We start from the raw sequence: 18,569 nt of genomic DNA on the forward strand, positions 1-18,569 counted from the left end.
TAAATGTCTAGTAACCTCTCCAAATGAAGGAATTCCTGGCAATATATAGTGCATGTTATTCCTTCGTGAATCCATGTTTTTAGCAAAGACTTCAAAACACCTGTTCTTCAGGCTTGACTATGCCTGTTCAGAACAACAACCATTGCCAAGTCGTTACTCCTGGAATTTGTCCCATGTTCTAAGAATCTTTCACAATCTTAGAATATACTGAGTTTTACATATAGGTCAATAGTGCATCTGGTTTGTTTCTTGTAAAACAAAATTAAAATAATATGCATTTGTAACTAAAGATGTATTTTCTATCCACTTCATGTTTTTGTTTTGCTTTATTTTGTTTTTTAAAATAAAAGTACAGTCATTGTGGCTATAATATTAAGAGGTGAAAATTGGTTGAGTTTTGTGTGCGTTTTTGCTTTTTGAAAAACAGATCTTCGAAGATGCTTACAAGTCTCAGCTGAGCTGTGTGGTGGTGGACGACATTGAGAGGCTCCTAGGTGAGAAAGGTGGATGATGGGATATCTGTGAGGAATGATGCCATCGATGGGCTTTGTTTGGGCCGGCACCTATTTCCATAGCCTACATTTCCATGCTAAGGCTCTCATTCCTGGAGCACGCAAGCTTGGATATGAATGCCACCTTGAGGGGGTTCTACCTTTAAAGGCTGTCTAAAAATAATTGTTAATAAATATAAAAGGCATTGTTGCTCAAGTTGTGGGAGAGGGTTGGTGGGGTGTCAGATCCAGCATTCATGCAGTTGAATGCAGGGTGATGCAAAGGCCAGGGAACAAGGTCAAGGCAGTCTAAAGGTAGCCAAGAGCCAGTCTCCTGTTTCTATAGATAGTCAAGAGCCAGTCCTCTGTTTCCTCAGAGCAGTGGGCAAGCGTGACATGGAAGCCTTTATACGGCATATAGAGAGTATCACCTGACCTGCTTTGGCCTGTCAACATAAGAGGCTTGATAGCTGGTCTTCCTGCTGTTTTGAAACCCTGTCTGACATCCCTTAGGTCATCAGTTCTAGGTATGCTGTGGGCTTCAGTCCTGAAAGGGGCAGTTGGCACTTGACAGCACTGATCCAGACCTCCAGAATTTGAAACAGAATAATAACTGAATTTATTTTCAACCTATGCAAACTTCAATGTTTTTGTCTTTCAGATTATGTTCCAATTGGGCCACGATTCTCCAACCTGGTGTTACAGGCTCTTTTGGTGTTGCTGAAGAAAGCACCACCTCATGTAAGTCTCCTATTCCTCAGGCAGGATAAAATGTTTGCAACCGGATTGTAAACTCATGCACGGCAAAAGGGGGAAAAGAGAAGTACTCAGCCACAAAATACCCTTAGGTTTCTGTGTTTTCAGCCGACATGTCCTGTGGATTTTCAAAATCATGATGGTTAGAATCTGTGTGTATCTGTACATTTGTGTGTGCTAATCTGTGTTAACGAAACAAACAAACACCACAGTCTTGGGCATAAAGATTTTGCATGGGTGGCCGGGGGAGGCAAGCAAGCTTCCGGAGGCCAAGTGGAGGAACATCTTTGCTATTCATAGTTTCATATTGTTACCGAAGGTTCTCAGTTAGGGAAGGGTTTTACCATATCTCTGTGATAGAGAACCACCTTTCCATGTAGAATATCACAGGTTCCTTTCCTGAGACTGCCAGGTTAAAAAGATCTTGGGTAGCTGGGCTGGAAAAGACTTGGAAACCTCCAAGTGAGAAACTGCCATTCAGCATAATGGTAGGCTAGAAGGAGTCTCAGTTCAGACATCATGCCAAACCATGGTTAAGGAAAGTTAACTATGGTTTGGTGTGCTTTCTAAATTGACAACGGCTGTCGTTTAACTTCCAGAGTCTACTGCACCATGGAGATGGGAATGGACTTATGACCTTGAATGCTGAGCAAATGGAAAACTAATGCAGATGAGCATCTCTGAACCATGGTTTGCGACCTAAACTATGTTTAATGTAAATCATGGTTTGGCATGATGTCTGAAATAAACAAATCAAACTTGATAGAAGGCATTTTGTATATCTTTTTTCAGGTGCTTGCAATATTTTTCTAATCAGGGCAGAGTAGTCCCACCTCTGATGTCCCTGATAGCCATGATAGTGCGGTCACTGAACTTGAGCCGGACATCCTAGAGAGTGAAGTCAAGTGGGCCTTAGGAAGCATTAGTAACAACAAAGCTAGCGGAGATGACAGTATTCCAGCCAAGCTATTTAAAATCCTAAAAGATGATGCTGTTAAAGTGCTGCATTCAATATGCCAACAAATCTGGAACACTCAACAGTGGCCACAAGACTGGAAAAGGTCCGTTTACATTCCAATTCCAAAGAAGGGCAACGCCAAAGAGTGTTCAAACTACCGCACAATTGCGCTCATTTCACATGCCAGCAAGGTGATGCTCAAAATCCTACAAGCTAGGCTTCAGCAGTATGCGAACCGAGAACTACCGGAAGTACAAGCTGGGTTTCGAAGAGGCAGAGGAACTAGAGATCAAATCGCCAACATTCGCTGCATCATGGAGAAAGCAAGAGAATTCCAGAAAAACGTCTATTTCTGCTTCATTGACTACGCTAAAGCCTTTGATTGTGTGGATCACAACAAACTGTGGCAAATTCTGAAAGTGATGGGAGTACCAGACCACCTTACCTGTCTTCTGAGAAACCTGTACGAGGGTCAAGAAGCAACAGTAAGATCCAGACATGGAACAACCGATTGGTTCAAAATTGGGAAAGGAGTACGACAAGGCTGCATATTGTCACCCTGCTTATTTAACTTATATGCAGAGTACATCATGAGAAATGCCGGGTTGGATGAATCAGAGGTCGGAATTAAGATTGCTGGGAGAATTATCAACAACCTCCAATATGCAAACGATACCACCCTAATGGCAGAAAGCGAAGAGGATCTAAAGAGCCTCTTGTTGAGGGTGAAAGAGGAGAGTGCAAAAGCTGGTTTGAAACTCAACATTAAAAAAACGAAGATCATGGCATCTGGCCCCATCACTTCCTGGCATATAGAAGGGGAAGAAATGGCAGCAGTGACAGATTTTACTTTCTTGGGTTCCAAAATCACCGCAGACGGTGACTGTAGCCATGAAATTAAAAGACGCTTGCTCCTTGGGAGGAAAGCTATGGCCAACCTAGACAGCATAGTAAGAAGCAGAGACATCACCTTGCCGACAAAGGTCCGTCTAATCAAAGCTATGGTTTTCCCAGTAGTAATGTATGGCTGTGAGAGCTGGACTATAAGGAAGGCTGAGCGCCGAAGAATTGATGCTTTCGAACTGTGGTGCTGGAGAAGACTCTTACGAGTGCCCTGGACTGCAAGGAGGTCAAATCAGTCCATCCTAAAGGAAATCAACCCTGAGTGCTCATTGGAAGGACAGATAATGAAGCTGAAGCTCCAATATTTTGGCCACCTAATGCGAAGAGAAAACTCCCTGGAAAAGACCCTGATGCTGGGAAAGACTGAAGGCAAAAGGAGAAGGGGACGGCAGAGGATGAGATGGCTAGATAGCATCACGGATGCAATGAATATGAACTTGAGCACGCTCCGGGAGAGAGCGCAGGACAGGAAGGCCTGGCGTGCTATGGTCCATGGGGTCACGAAGAGTCGGACACGACTGAACGACTGAACAACAACAAAAGTCCCACCTCCTTGAATAAACCCTCAATCATTCTGTCCTGAATCTTTAATGGTGTCTGTGCATTGGACATTCCAATTGTATTTTCAAAATGGATGATGATGGTTTTCTGGCTGGTAGGTGCTCACTCCAAGGTTTCTAGTTTTGAGGGGTTAAAAAAAAAGCACCTGGCTGCATCTTATCTCTTCCCACTTCCCTTCACCCCCTTGGGCTAGTGAGGTGGGATTGTATTTTGTGCTTGCATCACTGAAATGGTTTGCTTCGATCAAATATAGAATCATAGAATAGTAGGATTGGAAGGGGCCTATAAGACCATCGGCAGAACAGGCGGAAGATAACGGCTGTGAAGGCAGATGAAGGCTGCAATACATGAAGGACTACCAGTCGTCATGTTATTCATGCCATTGGATTAGAGCCTTTTTCTAATCCATGAAGACTGTGTGTTGATCATTGTGCACTGATCTCCACACATAAAACAAATTCATGCACAGGCGTCTTCCAATCCACCTAACCAATCAAAAGTCCCATGGCGATTGGCGAATGGCAACAGGGGCAGGACTGTGAAATCTGGAAGCCCCTAGTCATGGACTGGCACATGGACTGTATGAATGATACAGATTCAGTCGTCCTGACTCAAGGACTGAGGCAGTTGAGTAGTTTGGCAGCTGTATCCATGACTGAGCAGTCCTATTTAGGATCCACTCTGCTCACCCTGTATGGGGAGGGGGCTAGAAAAGGTGCCCTAAACATAGTCAGCCTCACTTCTCCCTGACTGGATTACCGCATCCAGTGGGACCACCACTTAGCGGTCGCAAAAGACAAATGAACTTTGGAACATGGAATATACGGACACTGCTAGACAATACAGATAGTGAACGCCCTGAACGCAGGACTGCCATCATTGCAAGGGAGCTGAGACGTTTTAACATTGATATAGCAGCACTCCAAGAAACCCAAAGAGCAGGAGAGGGACAACTGAAGGAAGAAAAAGGAGGTTATACCTTCTTCTGGAAAGGACTGCCTGAACAAGAACGACTAATACGTGGAGTAGGCTTTGCTATTAAAAATTATCTTATGAAGCTCTTGTCAGAAGTTCCTACTGGCATTAACAAACAACTGTCAACCCTTCGAATAAAACTCACCAAAAACCAGCAGGCAACTATTTTAAGTGCCTATGCACCAACATTAGATGGTGACGAAGACATCAAAGAAAAATTTTACTCCCAGCTGGACCATCTTTTCAGAGATACCTAAGGAGGATAAAATTATCCTCCTGGGCGATTTCAATGCAAGAGTTGGGCGTGATTTTGATTTGTGGCTGGGAATTATTGGGAAAGAAGGAGTCAGCAATAGTAACCGGAATGGAATTTTCCTTCCGACTAAATGTGCAGAGCATAATCTTGTTATTACCAACACACTCTTTCACCAGAAAAATAAATTTAAAACATCATGGAAGCATCCTCGGTCGAAGCACTGGCATCTCTTAGACTATGTAATTGTCCATGCCAGAGATCGTTGTGATGTACTCCTCACTAGAGCCATGACAAGAGCTGATGACTGCTGGACAGACCACCGATTAATTCGTTCTACGATGGCCATTAACATTGTCCTTCAACGTAGGCTCCAAGGAAGAAAACTAAGACGTAAAATCAACACCCAAGCCCTTCAAGATCCTAATAAGCGAGCCTGCTTTCAAACAACTCTCAAGGAACATCTATCTCTGGAAACCCCTGAAAATGTCGAGGAACACTGGAATAAACTGAAGACCTCCATTATTGCAGCCTGTGAACAAACTATTGGATACCAAACTAAGAAACATCAAGATTGGTTTGTTGAGAATGATAGGGAGATTGAACATATTATTGATAAGAAAAGGAAAGCCTTCCAAATATGGCAAAAAGACATCAACTGTGCTGCTTAGAAAAAAAATCCACGCCAGTGCAAAGGCTGAGGTCCAAAGAAGAACTAGAGACCTTAAGAACACCTGATTGATAAAGAAAGTTCAAGAAATCCAGCATCTTGCAGATGTCCATGATGCACAGGGATTTTTTAATGCCACAAAGGCCATCTGTAGACCAACAAATCATGGTACAAACCCCTTACGCTCAATAGATGGTGCCAAACCTCTAAAGGACAAAGAGTCTATTGCACTGCGTTGGAAAGAGCATTATCACAGCCTCCTTAACCGTAACTTTATTGTGGCTGATGAGATCTTCTTGCAAATTCCACAAAAACAAACCAGAGATGAGCTTGCAGTATCCCCTAGTTTGGAGGAAGTCAGTAAAGCCATCAACCAAATGAAAAATAACAAAGCTAGTGGACTCGATGGGGTCCCTGAAGTTTTTAAAGAAGGTGGGCCTCATCGAAAAAATCTGGATGAGGGAGGAGATCCCAGCAGACTTCAGGGATGCCATAATTATTACTCTCTTCAAAAAAGGCGGTAGAGCAGATTGTGGAAACTATCGAGGCATCTTCCTTCTAGCTATGGCAGGCAAAATCCTGGCAAGGATTCTCGCAGACCGCCTTCTATCTATCTCAGAAGATATCCTCCCTGAATCCCAAAATGGCTTCCGCCCCTCTAGGGGGACAGTGGATATGGTCTTCACCACATGACAGCTCCAAAAAAAATGCAGGGAGCAAAACCAACCTTTGTACATGGCGTTTATTGATCTGACTAAGGCCTTTGACACTGTAAACCAAACTGCTCTCTGGACCATCCTTCTGAAAACTGGATGTCCTAATAAATTTGTGAACATCTTGCGGCTCCTCCATGACGACATGGCAGCAACAATTTTGGATAACAACGGCTCTCAAAGTGATCCATTTCAAGTGGGATCAGGCGTTAAACAGGGATGCGTCATTGCTCCAACTGTATTCGTTATCTTTATCACTGAGATTCTACACCTTGTTGGAGGGAAACTTCCCACTGGTGTAGAAATCATATATCGAACAGATGGAAAACTTTTTAATCTCAGTAGGCTGAAAGCAAAAAGTAAGGTAATTACAACCTCTGTCAAAGAACTTCAGTATGCTGATGATAACATAATCTGCGCACATTCAGAGGAAGATCTCCAAACCAACCTAAACATCTTCGCAGAAGCATATGAAAAGCTCAGCCTCTCACTTAACATCAAAAAAACCAAAGTGCTTTACCAGCAAGCACAAACCAATCCCTCTATAGCGCCATCAATCCAACTTAACGATGTGATGCTGGAAAATGTTGATCTTGGCAGCCATCTCTCCACAAAAGCTGACATCGACGCTGAAATTCAGCATCACCTGAGCTCTGCGAGCGTAGCATTCTCCCTGAATGAAGCGTAGCGTGTTCGAGGATCGGGACATTCACAGGGAGACTAAAATGCTTGTTTACAAAGCCATTGTACTACCGACCTTGCTGTACGCCTGTGAAACATGGACCATCTATAAACGCCACTTCCAACTTCCCAAAAGATTCCATCAACGCTGCCATCGAAAAATTCTGCAAATTACTTGGGAAGACAGATGGACTAATGTCAGCATACTGGAAGAAGCAAAGATCACCAGCGTTGAAACAATGATTCTCCAACATCAACTTTGCTGGACCGGCCATGTTGTTCGAATGCCTGATCATCGTCTCCCAAAGCAGCTACTTTATTCCCAACTTATGAATGGAAAACGGAATATTGGTGGACAGCAAAAGAGAATTAAAGATGTTCTCAAAGCTAATCTAAAAAAATGTAACATAAGCATTGAGAACTGGGAAGCTCTAACCCATGAGCGTTCCAACTGGAGGTCAGCCTATATTAAAGGCACTATGGACTTTGAAGAAGCACGAGTACAGGGCGAAAGGGAGAAACAAGCTCAACGGAAGGCACGTCAAGCAAACCCTCACCGTGACCGCCTTCCACCTGGAAACCTCTGTCCTCACTGTGGGAGGCTGTGTGGATCCAGAATTGGCCTTCACAGCCACCTGCAGTCCCACTGTTAAGACTCTACTCTTGGAAGACAATCTTACTCGGTCACAAGTGATCACCATGATGATGATGATGATGATAAGAGCATCAAGTCAAACCCCCTGCTTAGTGCAGGAATCTAAGGATTTGGTGTAGACTGTGTAAGAAGGATTTGGCCACATTTGGATGTACTTTAAACCACAGTGGCTTAATAAGCTACTCACAGTAGCTTATTTTTGAAATAGCCCACAGTGCCCTGCCACACAACCAGGCTAATAAGCTACTGTGCGTCATTTGTTATGCAGCTGTGCCTAATCTAAACCATCCCCCTGGCCTTTATCCTGCTGCAGGCCTCCCGCCCAAGCAGTGGTGCTGTTTTAGCCATTCATTACATCGTAGCAGGGGCTATAAGGAGCAAAATCCCAGTGTGCACCAAAAAGGGGGTGGCACAAATAAACACTTGGAAGTTTGCAGGATTGAGACCAAACTTCACACACAGCCTCTCCTAGTTGGGATGCAGTTGATGCACCATCCAAACCCTGCACAATACCCTAGAATAGGGAAAATCTGGAGTGCACCAAATTATTACTATTATTATTATTATTATATTTCTGTACCACCCTTTCTATATGAACAGACAATATACACAAGAGAATATATATCTAAAACAACTTCAAGCAAGCAACTCAGGAAAACAACCATAATCATAAGACAATCCAGGATCGATTGAACTTCTCATATGCTGCCAGATACCTGGGTGAAGAGAAGGGTTTTAACCTGGTGCCAAAAAGATAGCAATGTTGGCGCCAGGTGGGCCTCATTGGGGAGATCATTCTATAATTAGGGGGCCAGCACCAAGAAGGCCCTCTCCCTTGTTGCTGTCTGCTGAGCTTCCCTCAGAGTAGGCAGCCGGAGGAGGGCCTTAGACGTTGAGCATAGTGTACAGGTAGGTTTGTGTCAGGAGAGGTGCTCCGTCAGGTTTTGTGGTCCTAAGCCGTGTACGGCTTTATAGGTTAAAACCATCACCTTGAATCAGGCTCAGAAACATACAGGCAGCCAGTGCAAGCAGGTCAGAGTTGGTCTTATAGGTTCGGACCTTCTGGTCCCCATTAGCAATCTGGACACTGCATTTTGCATGAGCTGCAGCTTCTGAACTGTCTTCAAAGGCAACCCCACATAGAGTGCACTGCAGTAATCTAACTTAGAGATTACCAGAGTATAGACAACTGAAGCCAGGTTATCCCTGTCCAGATAGGGGCGTAGCTGGGCCACCAACCAAAGTTGGTAGAAGGCACTCCGTGCCACTGAGGCCACCTAAGCCTTAAGTGACAAAGATGGCTCAAGGAGAACCCTCAAGCTACGAACTTGCTCCTTCAGGTGGAGGTCAACCCCATCCAGAACAGGTTGACCTTGCCCAAGAAAGGAACATTTGCCACTGGCCTGAAATTGTTAAGGTTTTCCGGGTCCAGGGAGGGTTTCTTCAGGAATGGTCTCACCACCACTTCTTTGAGGTGGCCCAGGACCACTCCCTCTCACAGGAGGCATTAATCACCTCCCTGGCCTAGCCAGCTGTTCCTTTCCTGCCAGTTTTTGTAAGCCAAGAGGGGCAAGGATCCAGTATGGAAGTGGTTGCACAAACCTGTCCAAGCATCTTGTCAATGTCCTCGAGCTGTAGCAACTGAAACTCATCCAGGACAACAGGACAAGGCTATGCTCTGGATACCTCACCAGATTCATCTGTTAGAACACTGGAGTCTAAGTCCCGGCGGATGCAAGAGTTTTTATCCTGGAAGTGCCTAGTAAATGCAATACTCAGGCCTCAGAGGGGTCTACAGTGTCTTTGGGGCTGGCATGTAATAGCCCCTGGATGACTCTGAAGAGCTCCGCTGGGCGGCAGATAGAAGATTCAATAGAGGCAGGAAGATTTTTTTTTTTTTTGCTGACTTCACTGTCCCTGAAGATACTTTACCATAGGCACATACGGCATTCGACTGCATCCACTAGGATTTCTTCTCCATCTGTACTCAAATCATCTCCTATATTGTTTCATCGCTATCATCTCCAGGGTGTACCACGGAGCAGTATGAGCTCTACTCAGGAGAGGGCATTCAGGAGCAATCGTATCAGCCGGAAACCTCCTCAGAGTCAGCTGGAAACCATCTGGATCCATTAGCCTCTGGGGGTGGACCATTTTAATAGGTCCCCTACCCTTGCAGAGGAGAAAAACTGCTGTAAGTCTAAACCTCAGCAGGCAATGATCTGACCATGACAAGGGGACTGATGCAAAGTCCCCCACCTTCAGACCACCATCTCCATGTCCAGTTGAGAAAACCAGGCCTAGAGTATGCCCCGCTACATGTGTTGGGCCGATGACATGTTGAGACAGTCCCATGGTTGTCATGGAGGCCATGAAATCCTGAGCAGCCCCAGACAAGGTGCCCTGAGTGTGAATGTTGATATGCCAGAACCAACAGCATGGGGGATCACAACAGCACACCCGAGACCGCCTCTGTCAGTTCAGATAGGGAAACTATTGAGCAGTGCAGTGGGCAGTACACCAACAGAATCCCCAGTTTGTCCCGCTGGGCCAACACAAGGTGCAAACACTCCAGACCAGTAGTCACATGGCCAGGGAGACTGCAGAGGGAGATGGAATTGTTATCGACCACAGCATCCCCTCTACCCCAGCCCTCAGGTCTTCCCTGATGCTGAACCAAGTACCCCAGTAGGCAGAGCTGGGAGAGACTAGCTCCTCCCTGCTCACCCACCCAGGTGTCAGTTACGCATGCCAGATTGGACGCCTCATCCACTATTAAATCATGGATGAGGAAGGCCTTATTAGGCACCGATCCGGCATTTAAAAGCAGCATCTGGAGACCCGAGGGCAGGCTGATTGGGCAACAACCATACATGCGGATGGGGGGAGAGCCGGAACGCGGCACAGCCGTTAACTGTCTGGGCCGTGTTCCCTGGCCTGGCTAGCCCTCCTCCCAACGCCACATCTCCCTTGACCCATAACCTCACTAATTGGGGCCCCTTCAAGCACCCTGACTTGGCCATATATTCTCTGTCCCTGGCACATAACAGGATCCTCAGCGAAAAAACAACCAACCCCCATAGATAGAAGCCGCAAAACCAATCAGCTGATGTTAGGGGGGTGGCCCTGGCCCCTGCGCCTCCCCCAGAAGCGCCTCTCCCCGAAGGGGCGATCCCACTTTCGGCGGCACCACTGCCAGGGCGCTGCCACCCTGCATCAGAGCTGGGCAGATCAGAGGCTTCCCAGGGAACTGGGGCCCAGCCAGCTCAAACCAGCAGTAAGTAGCTGGGGGGAGTTTTTCCCCTCTTCAGCTGCAGCCAGGGGGGTAGCTTCTCTCTGGCCCCAAAAGGGGGTGGCAGCTATAACAGCCTGAGGGTTTGCAGGATCGGTACCAAACTTCCCATGCAGCCTTTGCTAGCTGAGAGGCACCCGATGCGCCATACAACCCCTGTGCAATTACCTCAGAGGAGAGGAAATCCCGAGTGCACCAAAAAGGGGTGGCACAAATAAACCCTTGGGGGTTTGCAGGATCGGGACCTATCGCCATGGCTGTTCTTTATTTTTTATTTGCGCATTTTCAGAGTTGCAAATGGATCTTTTCCTCTTTACTTTTTCTTTTGTGCAAATGTGCATTTTTACAGTAGTGATCAGGGAGGTTGTGCTTCTTTGGCTGCAGCTGTCCCTCGTCAGATCGCGGGGGAAAGGGCTCGGCAGGCCGGAGCAGAGCGGCTGCAGTGGTTTTGGCCGCTCTTGCCAGCCAGCTCCGTAGGCTATCAGAATAAGTCACAGTGAGTGCCAGACAACATGATAACCCATGGTGAGTTAAATAACCCTTACTGCAGACAGTGGATTATCAGATTGGGTTATTTCAGCCAAATAAACCATCGTGGATTAAAACATTATTGACAGACAGCACAGTAACCAACGATGGGTTAAATAAGCCATTGTGGCTTATTTAACCCATCATGGGTTATCGTGTCATCTGAATCCAGTCTGTGTATGCACTACCAGTTTAATCTGGTTTAAATCTCTTGGTTTATCCCTATAAGGGTGAGGAGATGATGATGTTGATTGAATGGGGGCTTGAGAATTCTCTTAATAATGCCCCAACCTTCTCACCAATCCAACTATTCATTCTCAAAGTTTCTTCTGAGCAAGGCATTAAATCTGAATTTTGTTTTTTAAAGTTTCTCCATAGATTTTGGGAGGGTACAGCCATCTGTAAATACAAAATATCTTTTAAACGTTTGGAATCCCAATACAACTACCAGAGCAATTCTATTTGCCTATCTTCAGCCAGTTCAAATACATCATAGGTTAAAAGGGAAAAGGCTTAGATGATTTCTGGACATTGTCCAGGCTTGGATTTGCTGGGATAAAACCATCAACCATCTTGATGCAACTATCAAGGATGTCTCACAATATCCCCTTGGTTTTCCTATATGGTACATGATCAGCATTGTTAAAAAGACATCTTGAGCCAACTCTATGCAGCAGTTGTGACCGAAAATTGAGGATGTGGTGGTTTTAAAGAATGTAGGCCCCAAAAAAAGTTTGTAGCTTTTTAAGCAGGGGCTCTGTGTACCATAGTACAAATTCTTTGCCCCCAAAAGCTGAATTGTACAAATTTCTCTTACTTTCCACGATACATTCCGGTTTTGTTAGTCATGGGGGTGGGGTGGGCAAGCACACTGAATCCTCTAAGCCAGGGGTGAGTCAATTTGCGAGTCAAAAACCTGGAGTTTCACAACTCCGCTTGTCCCTCACCATTGGCTATGCTGGCTAGGGCTGATGGGAGTTGTGACCCTCCAGATGTGTTGGCCTGCAAGTTGCCCACCTCTTTGTAAGCCAACCACTGAAATTGTATTCAGACATTTCTCTGGTTTCCAAATACTTTCAAGAACATCTTTTCAACCAAAAGGAGTAGAAACTTGGGCACTTTTTTTAAAACTGAAAGCTACAATGCTCAGGAAACTGGATTCTGCGCCCACTGCCACATTCTGCGTTTCTTCTGTACTTCTGTGAAATTGTAGTATGCACAGTCCTGTTTATCGGTCCATAACCCACTCAAGTTTTCCAATGCAAATTTTGGTCAGTTTATTATTTTTCCACCAGTAAACCTGTAGAATTCATAGAGCTGATTCCTGAAGGGTGTTTTGTTTTATTTTTTCGAAGAACTTTCCAGAGTCACCATTGCAGGTGTTTGTATGAGAGCCTTCCCCTCCCAAACAGAAACACCTCAGGCATCTTTACGTTAGCTGGGTGGCTTTGGCAGGTCACTTTTCCTTTCAGCCTTGCCTGTTTCTCTGGGGTTGCTGTTGAGGAAAAACAGGATAGCCCCATGTAGGCATGTCTGAGCTCCCTGGAGAGGGTGAATTATAATGTGAGAGATAATTAAACATCTGTTATTCCACACGGTGGCACAATTGTACCAGCACCTCCCCACATGACAGTGTCATGATGAAGCTGCTGTGTGAGGGTTTTCGTGCAATATTTTGTTTGATAAAGTAATGGGCCCTAAGCCATGAAATTTTGTCTTTTTAGTTTGTTAACAGGCTTAGTTGCGTTGGTATAGGAGACACCACAAAGCAAATGAAGCCAGTTGAATTAGAAGGTTGCATTTGTGGCATGTTTACCTCCATTATCTTATTGAATACAGTGGCGAGTTTGTGTGAGCACATTGCATTTCCCTGTCATTCATGCAGCCTGTCTGCATCCAGCGTCCTGTATATTCTTCTCACACACAAGTTACGCATTCCTCACCCATTGTAGTATCATGCTTTGAGGTGAATGCCGTGGTTTTTATATGGGCTTATGCCAGCTATTTCCTAGGCTTTCCTGTTCTTTTTGTGTGTGTATGCCCTTCTTTCACAGGAGTAAAATTTGATTTTTTGAAAGCAAATCTGTTGGTCTCACAGAATTAATTAAGGTTGTTGAGATTCGCACTGCCCAGACATCCTGAGATTCTTCTGCTCTGTAAAAAATCAAATAGGAAGAAAAATATTCAGACACCTGGTAAGCAGTTCTCTCTCTCTTCACTAGATGCAAGGTGATGATAGAAAGGCAGACAGATTCTGTGATTTGTCTGTCATTTTCTTTTAGATAGTATCTCTTACCTGTTCAAAGAAAATTCAAAACATGGGCAATTCTTGTTTGGACTTTTAAAACTTAATTTTAAATGTTTTTTTTTTCTAAAATAAAGGTAAGCAAAAACTCTCTCTCTCTGCTCTTTTACTTCAGTCAAGTTTCCCTGGGTTTTGCAAGTAGAAGAGATGCTGAGGAGGGGGAGGAGAGGGAGAGACTGAAAAGCGCTGTCTCAGCGGGAAGCCAAGCCAGAGAAAAAGGGTTTTCTCTGAGAATGGAGCAATAACAGCTCGCCAAATCTGAGACTGGCTTCATCTACATGCAGAGTCACACAAAGCATTGGATACTTAGGAGCCCCATGGAGGCTTCACATGTGGTTCCCTGCTGGTTGCTCTGAAAAAGCTAACAATTGGACTCAGAGGGTGAAAGCCCATTGTGGTATCTTCCCCCCCGCCGCTCCCCCCCCTTAATCTGGACAGACAATTTGGTCAGTGTTATGAGAATTCCAGTGGACTCTTTGAGATGTTCCCCAGATAGGCGTGCTTAAGAGAAGCCCTCCCCATGTTTGCCCTACAGATTTCCCCAGGGAGGCACTTGGGCTCACTTGGGCTACTCCAGAGTGATGGTCCATCTGTGAGCCTCAGAGATTCTGCCGGGGGGGCGGGGGGGGTCTGTATTTTCATGTAACTTAAAAAAAACTGTGATCGTTTTAACCTTTAACAACTAATCCACATGCTTGAAATTCTATTGCAGTTCTTGCCTTCAGTACACACACCATACAAAGGGATATGTTAAGGTTATCCTGCACTCCTTTGGAGAGGGTATGAGTCTCTTGAAGGCCACTTGTATTGGAGAAGGACACACTGACTTGGTTTGCATATAACACCAATTCATGGGTTGTTTAACCCATGAATTGGCGAGTTTGCACCAGAGCAAATGAGCATGCAGGCTGGCACTGCATTTTTACTGCTTCCACTCTGCATGTGCTTTCATAAACATAAATGGGACATTGTTGGATTCAGCGTGGACACCCAGAACTCTGGGCCGTTGAGGGACAAACAATCCAAAGTTTTAACCCATTGTTTGCTCTAGGCTTAAAACTCCAGGTTGTTTGTCCTCAGCAACCCAAAGTGCCTGGTTTGGATGTTATATCAAACAACCAAGTTCATAAAACTTTTAAATTGGCAGCTATAACTTTATTTAGGAAGGTTTCCTTATGTGTTGTGAGGAAAAGGTATATAATGTGAGCCTTTGATCTCAGATACCAGAATACAAACATTTCAAAAACACTTAGAAACCTGACCATGGAGGGACAATTTTAAAATGGGGGCAAACATAGGGTTGGCAAGCCTGGATGTTGTTTCTCTGCTGTGAAGTGAAACTTGTGATTCACAAGAGAAAAGAGACAGGCAAGAGAGGGTGCTTAATCCTCTCCTTGCTGCTTTTCCCCTGCAACCCACCCACCAGGTATTTCTCATGGCTTGATGCGAAACTCCAGTAGGAGGTGGAGTTGTGGCCTGCCATGTCTCACCCGCAAATTGCAGCCACCACTTGACAGCAGAGGAGTGCTCATTGGAGTTCCCAGGTCTCTGATTGCCCCTAGAGGTTTAGATTGGCCCTTAGGAGCTATGTTCATAAATTTGGGGAAAAGTTGGGGCTTATAATATTGTGTCCATCTGAGTTGGACAATAATTCTACTAATATTATACCATAATGAGTGTGTTCCCAGTTCAGATAAAGGGTGTGCCTGATAGTACACTCACACATTTTGCAGCATGTATTTGGTAATCCAGCTCACCGGGGACCGTGGTCAAACTCTGTGACCTTCCAGCTGGCAACATTGCATTGTTGCCCAGATGGACTCCATCTTTCATTGCAATCACCTCTTTATGCTTAAGAAACTTAGCCCTTTCAGCAGCTGGCAAAGCTGTTCTCCTTCAGAAATTCCACCATTATCCTGGGTCTAATCAGGCTCACCTTGCCGAAGAGGTTAGCTCAGGTGCTGGACTTACTCATGAGAAACAGGAGGGAAAACAGTCTGTGAACAAAAGCAACACAATTTAATGGCTTGGCGATGCCCTTGGAGATCATTCAAGCAGAGACCTGAACTGCCCTTGGGTTCTGACCTGCCTCCTGCAGTCTCCAGCTTAGTCCTCAAAATGTCTGATTGAGGAGAAATTGAAATATTCAGTTCACTTGATGCTCAGACTCAAAGCTTGAGCTTGTCAAGATTCTCCAAATTCCACCTCAAAGCTTGTTCCAACTTGTGTGCATATCAGATTGTGAGCTTTATTTTGTTTTTGTTTTTTGCATGAAAATTTGTTCATATTTTCAAAAATGTACACATCAGTTGTTTGCATGTTTTAACTGTAGGCATTTTTCTCCCATTGATTAAAGCGTATTTGTGCACATTTTTCAAATGTACGCGTTTTCGAATGCTTTTTTTCTTCTGCGAATCACACCACAGGCTTGGAAATGTATGGACTTCAACCACAGATTGTGTTCAGGTCCAGGAGGTGCAAACTGGGCAAATTCTGGTCAAAAACAAACTGAAATGAATTTTGCATACATCCCTACTTGATACTGGTCTCTTGCTTTTCTGCACTAGTCAAAACCCTCACTTATCTATGACTGTTGGGGAAGCTCATAGGCAGCATTGGGCAGCTGTTTAAAAACACACACCCCTATATAAATAAGATGTGCTACAAACTTAGCTTGACTTTATACCAATATAACTGTAGTGGCTCTCCCCCCCCCCCCCCAATTCTGGAAAATGTAGTTTGGTGAGGGTGCAGATAATTCTGTTAGGCATTCCACACCTAAACTGCAGTTCCCAGGGCTCCTTGGAGAGAGACTTCAGATTACTTTTTTGAAGAGTTCGATAAATTCATGGACGACAGTATTATTCTTAGCAATGATATCTAAATGGAACCTCTGTGTTTAGAATCAGTAGTACCTCTAAATACAAACAAAGCTGCATGCCTTCCTTTGAGTTTTCTGGAAGCATCTGACTGGTAGGTGTTGGAAAGGGGATGCTAGGCAGGATGGACCCTTGGTCTGATCCAGCTGCATGGGTTTGTGGTCATAGGAAGGAAAGGCTTTTAAACTAGATTAAGGGTGTAATCCCATCTACTGCACCCTTGATGCTCATAAGCCTCCGAACCTGGAGACTTACAAGTATCCAATGCAGAGCAAGAGGCACGGCGGATGCGATCTTCACGTCCACCTCACTTCCCGCTCTGCATTTCAGCCATACAGGCTTTTTTGCCCAGCTACCTGGGGTCGCTTTTGCAACCCTGGAGAGGCAGCCAGTGCGGTTCTCTCCGCCCTGGCTGCAAGGGGGCAGGGAGTGCAGATTCCTGGGCCCGAGGTTGGAGCGCTGTCTCCGACCTCAGATCCAGGAATCTGAAGTATCCTATGGCCTGCCAGACATTGTGTAGAGGCCATAAGATTGCTTCCCCTGCCCCTTAAGATGCTAACTGTTTAAAAGGAGCAATGAAAGCCAAAGTTTAAAATGAATGTTTTTCTCTGTATGTTAATTAGTTGTTTACACTTAATACTCAAACTGTAGGCCATAACAAAGTAACATTTCCCCAGAAACGTTGGAAATACATTTAATTTCCACTTGTGTAATCATCTTCTCTCTCCTCATGCTCTTTCTTAAATATGCAGGGTCGCAAGCTCTTAATCATTGGGACCACCAGTCGCAAGGACGTCCTACAGGAGATGGAGATGCTGGATGCTTTCAGCACTACTGTCCATGTTCCCAACATTGCCACAGGAGATCACCTCATGGAGGCCCTGGAGGTTAGGAGGCACTTGGGAATACCTGGAGGAATTGGGGGGCGTGGGGGAAAGGAAATACATAGATGTCCAGGACATCTACTGCTTTGTAATGAATGGCAGTCTCCGAGTTGTATGACTATGACAGGCAATGAATCCGCCTCAATACTTGCGGGGAGAGCTCAGGTGCTAGTTTTGTATTATCTGAACTAGAACTGTTAAGGACAAAATACATTAATATGAGGATGGCAGAATGTAACTGGTTGATTAGCTGGATTAATTAATTTTAAAACTTTTAAGTGACTAAAAAGGTACCCCCAATCTGATAACACTTTATACAATGATTTTTTAAAGCCCTGCTAGTTTAAGCCCAGAGTTAAGGTTATCTCATGTTGGCTCAAACTCCACAAAGCCAGGAAATTGGGAGCTAAGGCTGATGCCAACAGACGTGCCCTGTGATCATAGAATCATGGAATAGTAGGGTTGGAAGAGGCCTACAAGGCCATCGAGTCCAACCCCCTGCTCAGTGCAGGAATCCAGGTCAGAGCATCCCTGACAGATGGCTGTCCAGCCTCATCTTGAACGCCTCCAGTGTGGGAGAGCCCACCACCTCCCGAGAGAATTGGTGCCATTGTTGTATTGCTCTAACAGACAGGAATGTTTTCCTGATGTTCAGCCAGAATCTGGCTTCCTGTGACTTAAGCCCATGATTCCGTGTCCTGCACTCTGGGATGATCGAGAAGAGATCCTGGCCTTCCTTTCTGGGACAGCCTTTCAAGGACTTGAAGAGCGCTATCCTATCTCCCCTCAGTCTTCTCTTCTCAAGGCTAAACATGCCCAGTTCTTTCAGTCTCTCTTCATAGGGCTTTGTTTCCAGTCCCCTGATCATCTTTGTTGCCCTCCTCTGAACCCTCTCCAGTTTGTCTGCATCCTTCTTAAAGTGTGGTGCCCACAACTGGACACAGTACTCCAGATGAGGCCTAACCAGTGCTGAGTAGAGGGGAACTAGGACTTCCCGGGTTTTGGAAGCTATACTTCTATGAATGCAGCCCAACAGAGCACTGGCCCTTTTTGCAGCCACATCAC

General features: G+C 45.2%; 1 protein-coding gene across 7 annotated transcripts in view; it reads left to right on the forward strand.

The window, feature by feature from the left end:
• The window catches only part of NSF (N-ethylmaleimide sensitive factor, vesicle fusing ATPase), a 169,085-nt gene that overhangs the window by 129,887 nt on the left and 20,629 nt on the right, over positions 1 to 18,569 (forward strand). For all 7 annotated transcript variants that reach the window (XR_014783791.1, XR_014783792.1, XM_084804364.1 and 4 more), the window contains 3 exons: positions 428 to 494; positions 1,153 to 1,232; positions 17,373 to 17,507. Coding sequence is in view for 5 of the 7 variants with exons in the window: in XM_084804364.1 (XP_084660490.1) it covers positions 428 to 494; positions 1,153 to 1,232; positions 17,373 to 17,507 (282 nt within the window). In the remaining 2 variants the exon portion in view is untranslated. The remainder of the gene's footprint in view (positions 1 to 427; positions 495 to 1,152; positions 1,233 to 17,372; positions 17,508 to 18,569) is intronic.

The sequence above is a fragment of the Heloderma suspectum genome, chromosome 6, assembly GCF_057233095.1.
Source record: "Heloderma suspectum isolate Gila_16-S chromosome 6, 16-S_ref, whole genome shotgun sequence".
Classification (NCBI taxonomy): domain Eukaryota; kingdom Metazoa; phylum Chordata; class Lepidosauria; order Squamata; family Helodermatidae; genus Heloderma; species Heloderma suspectum.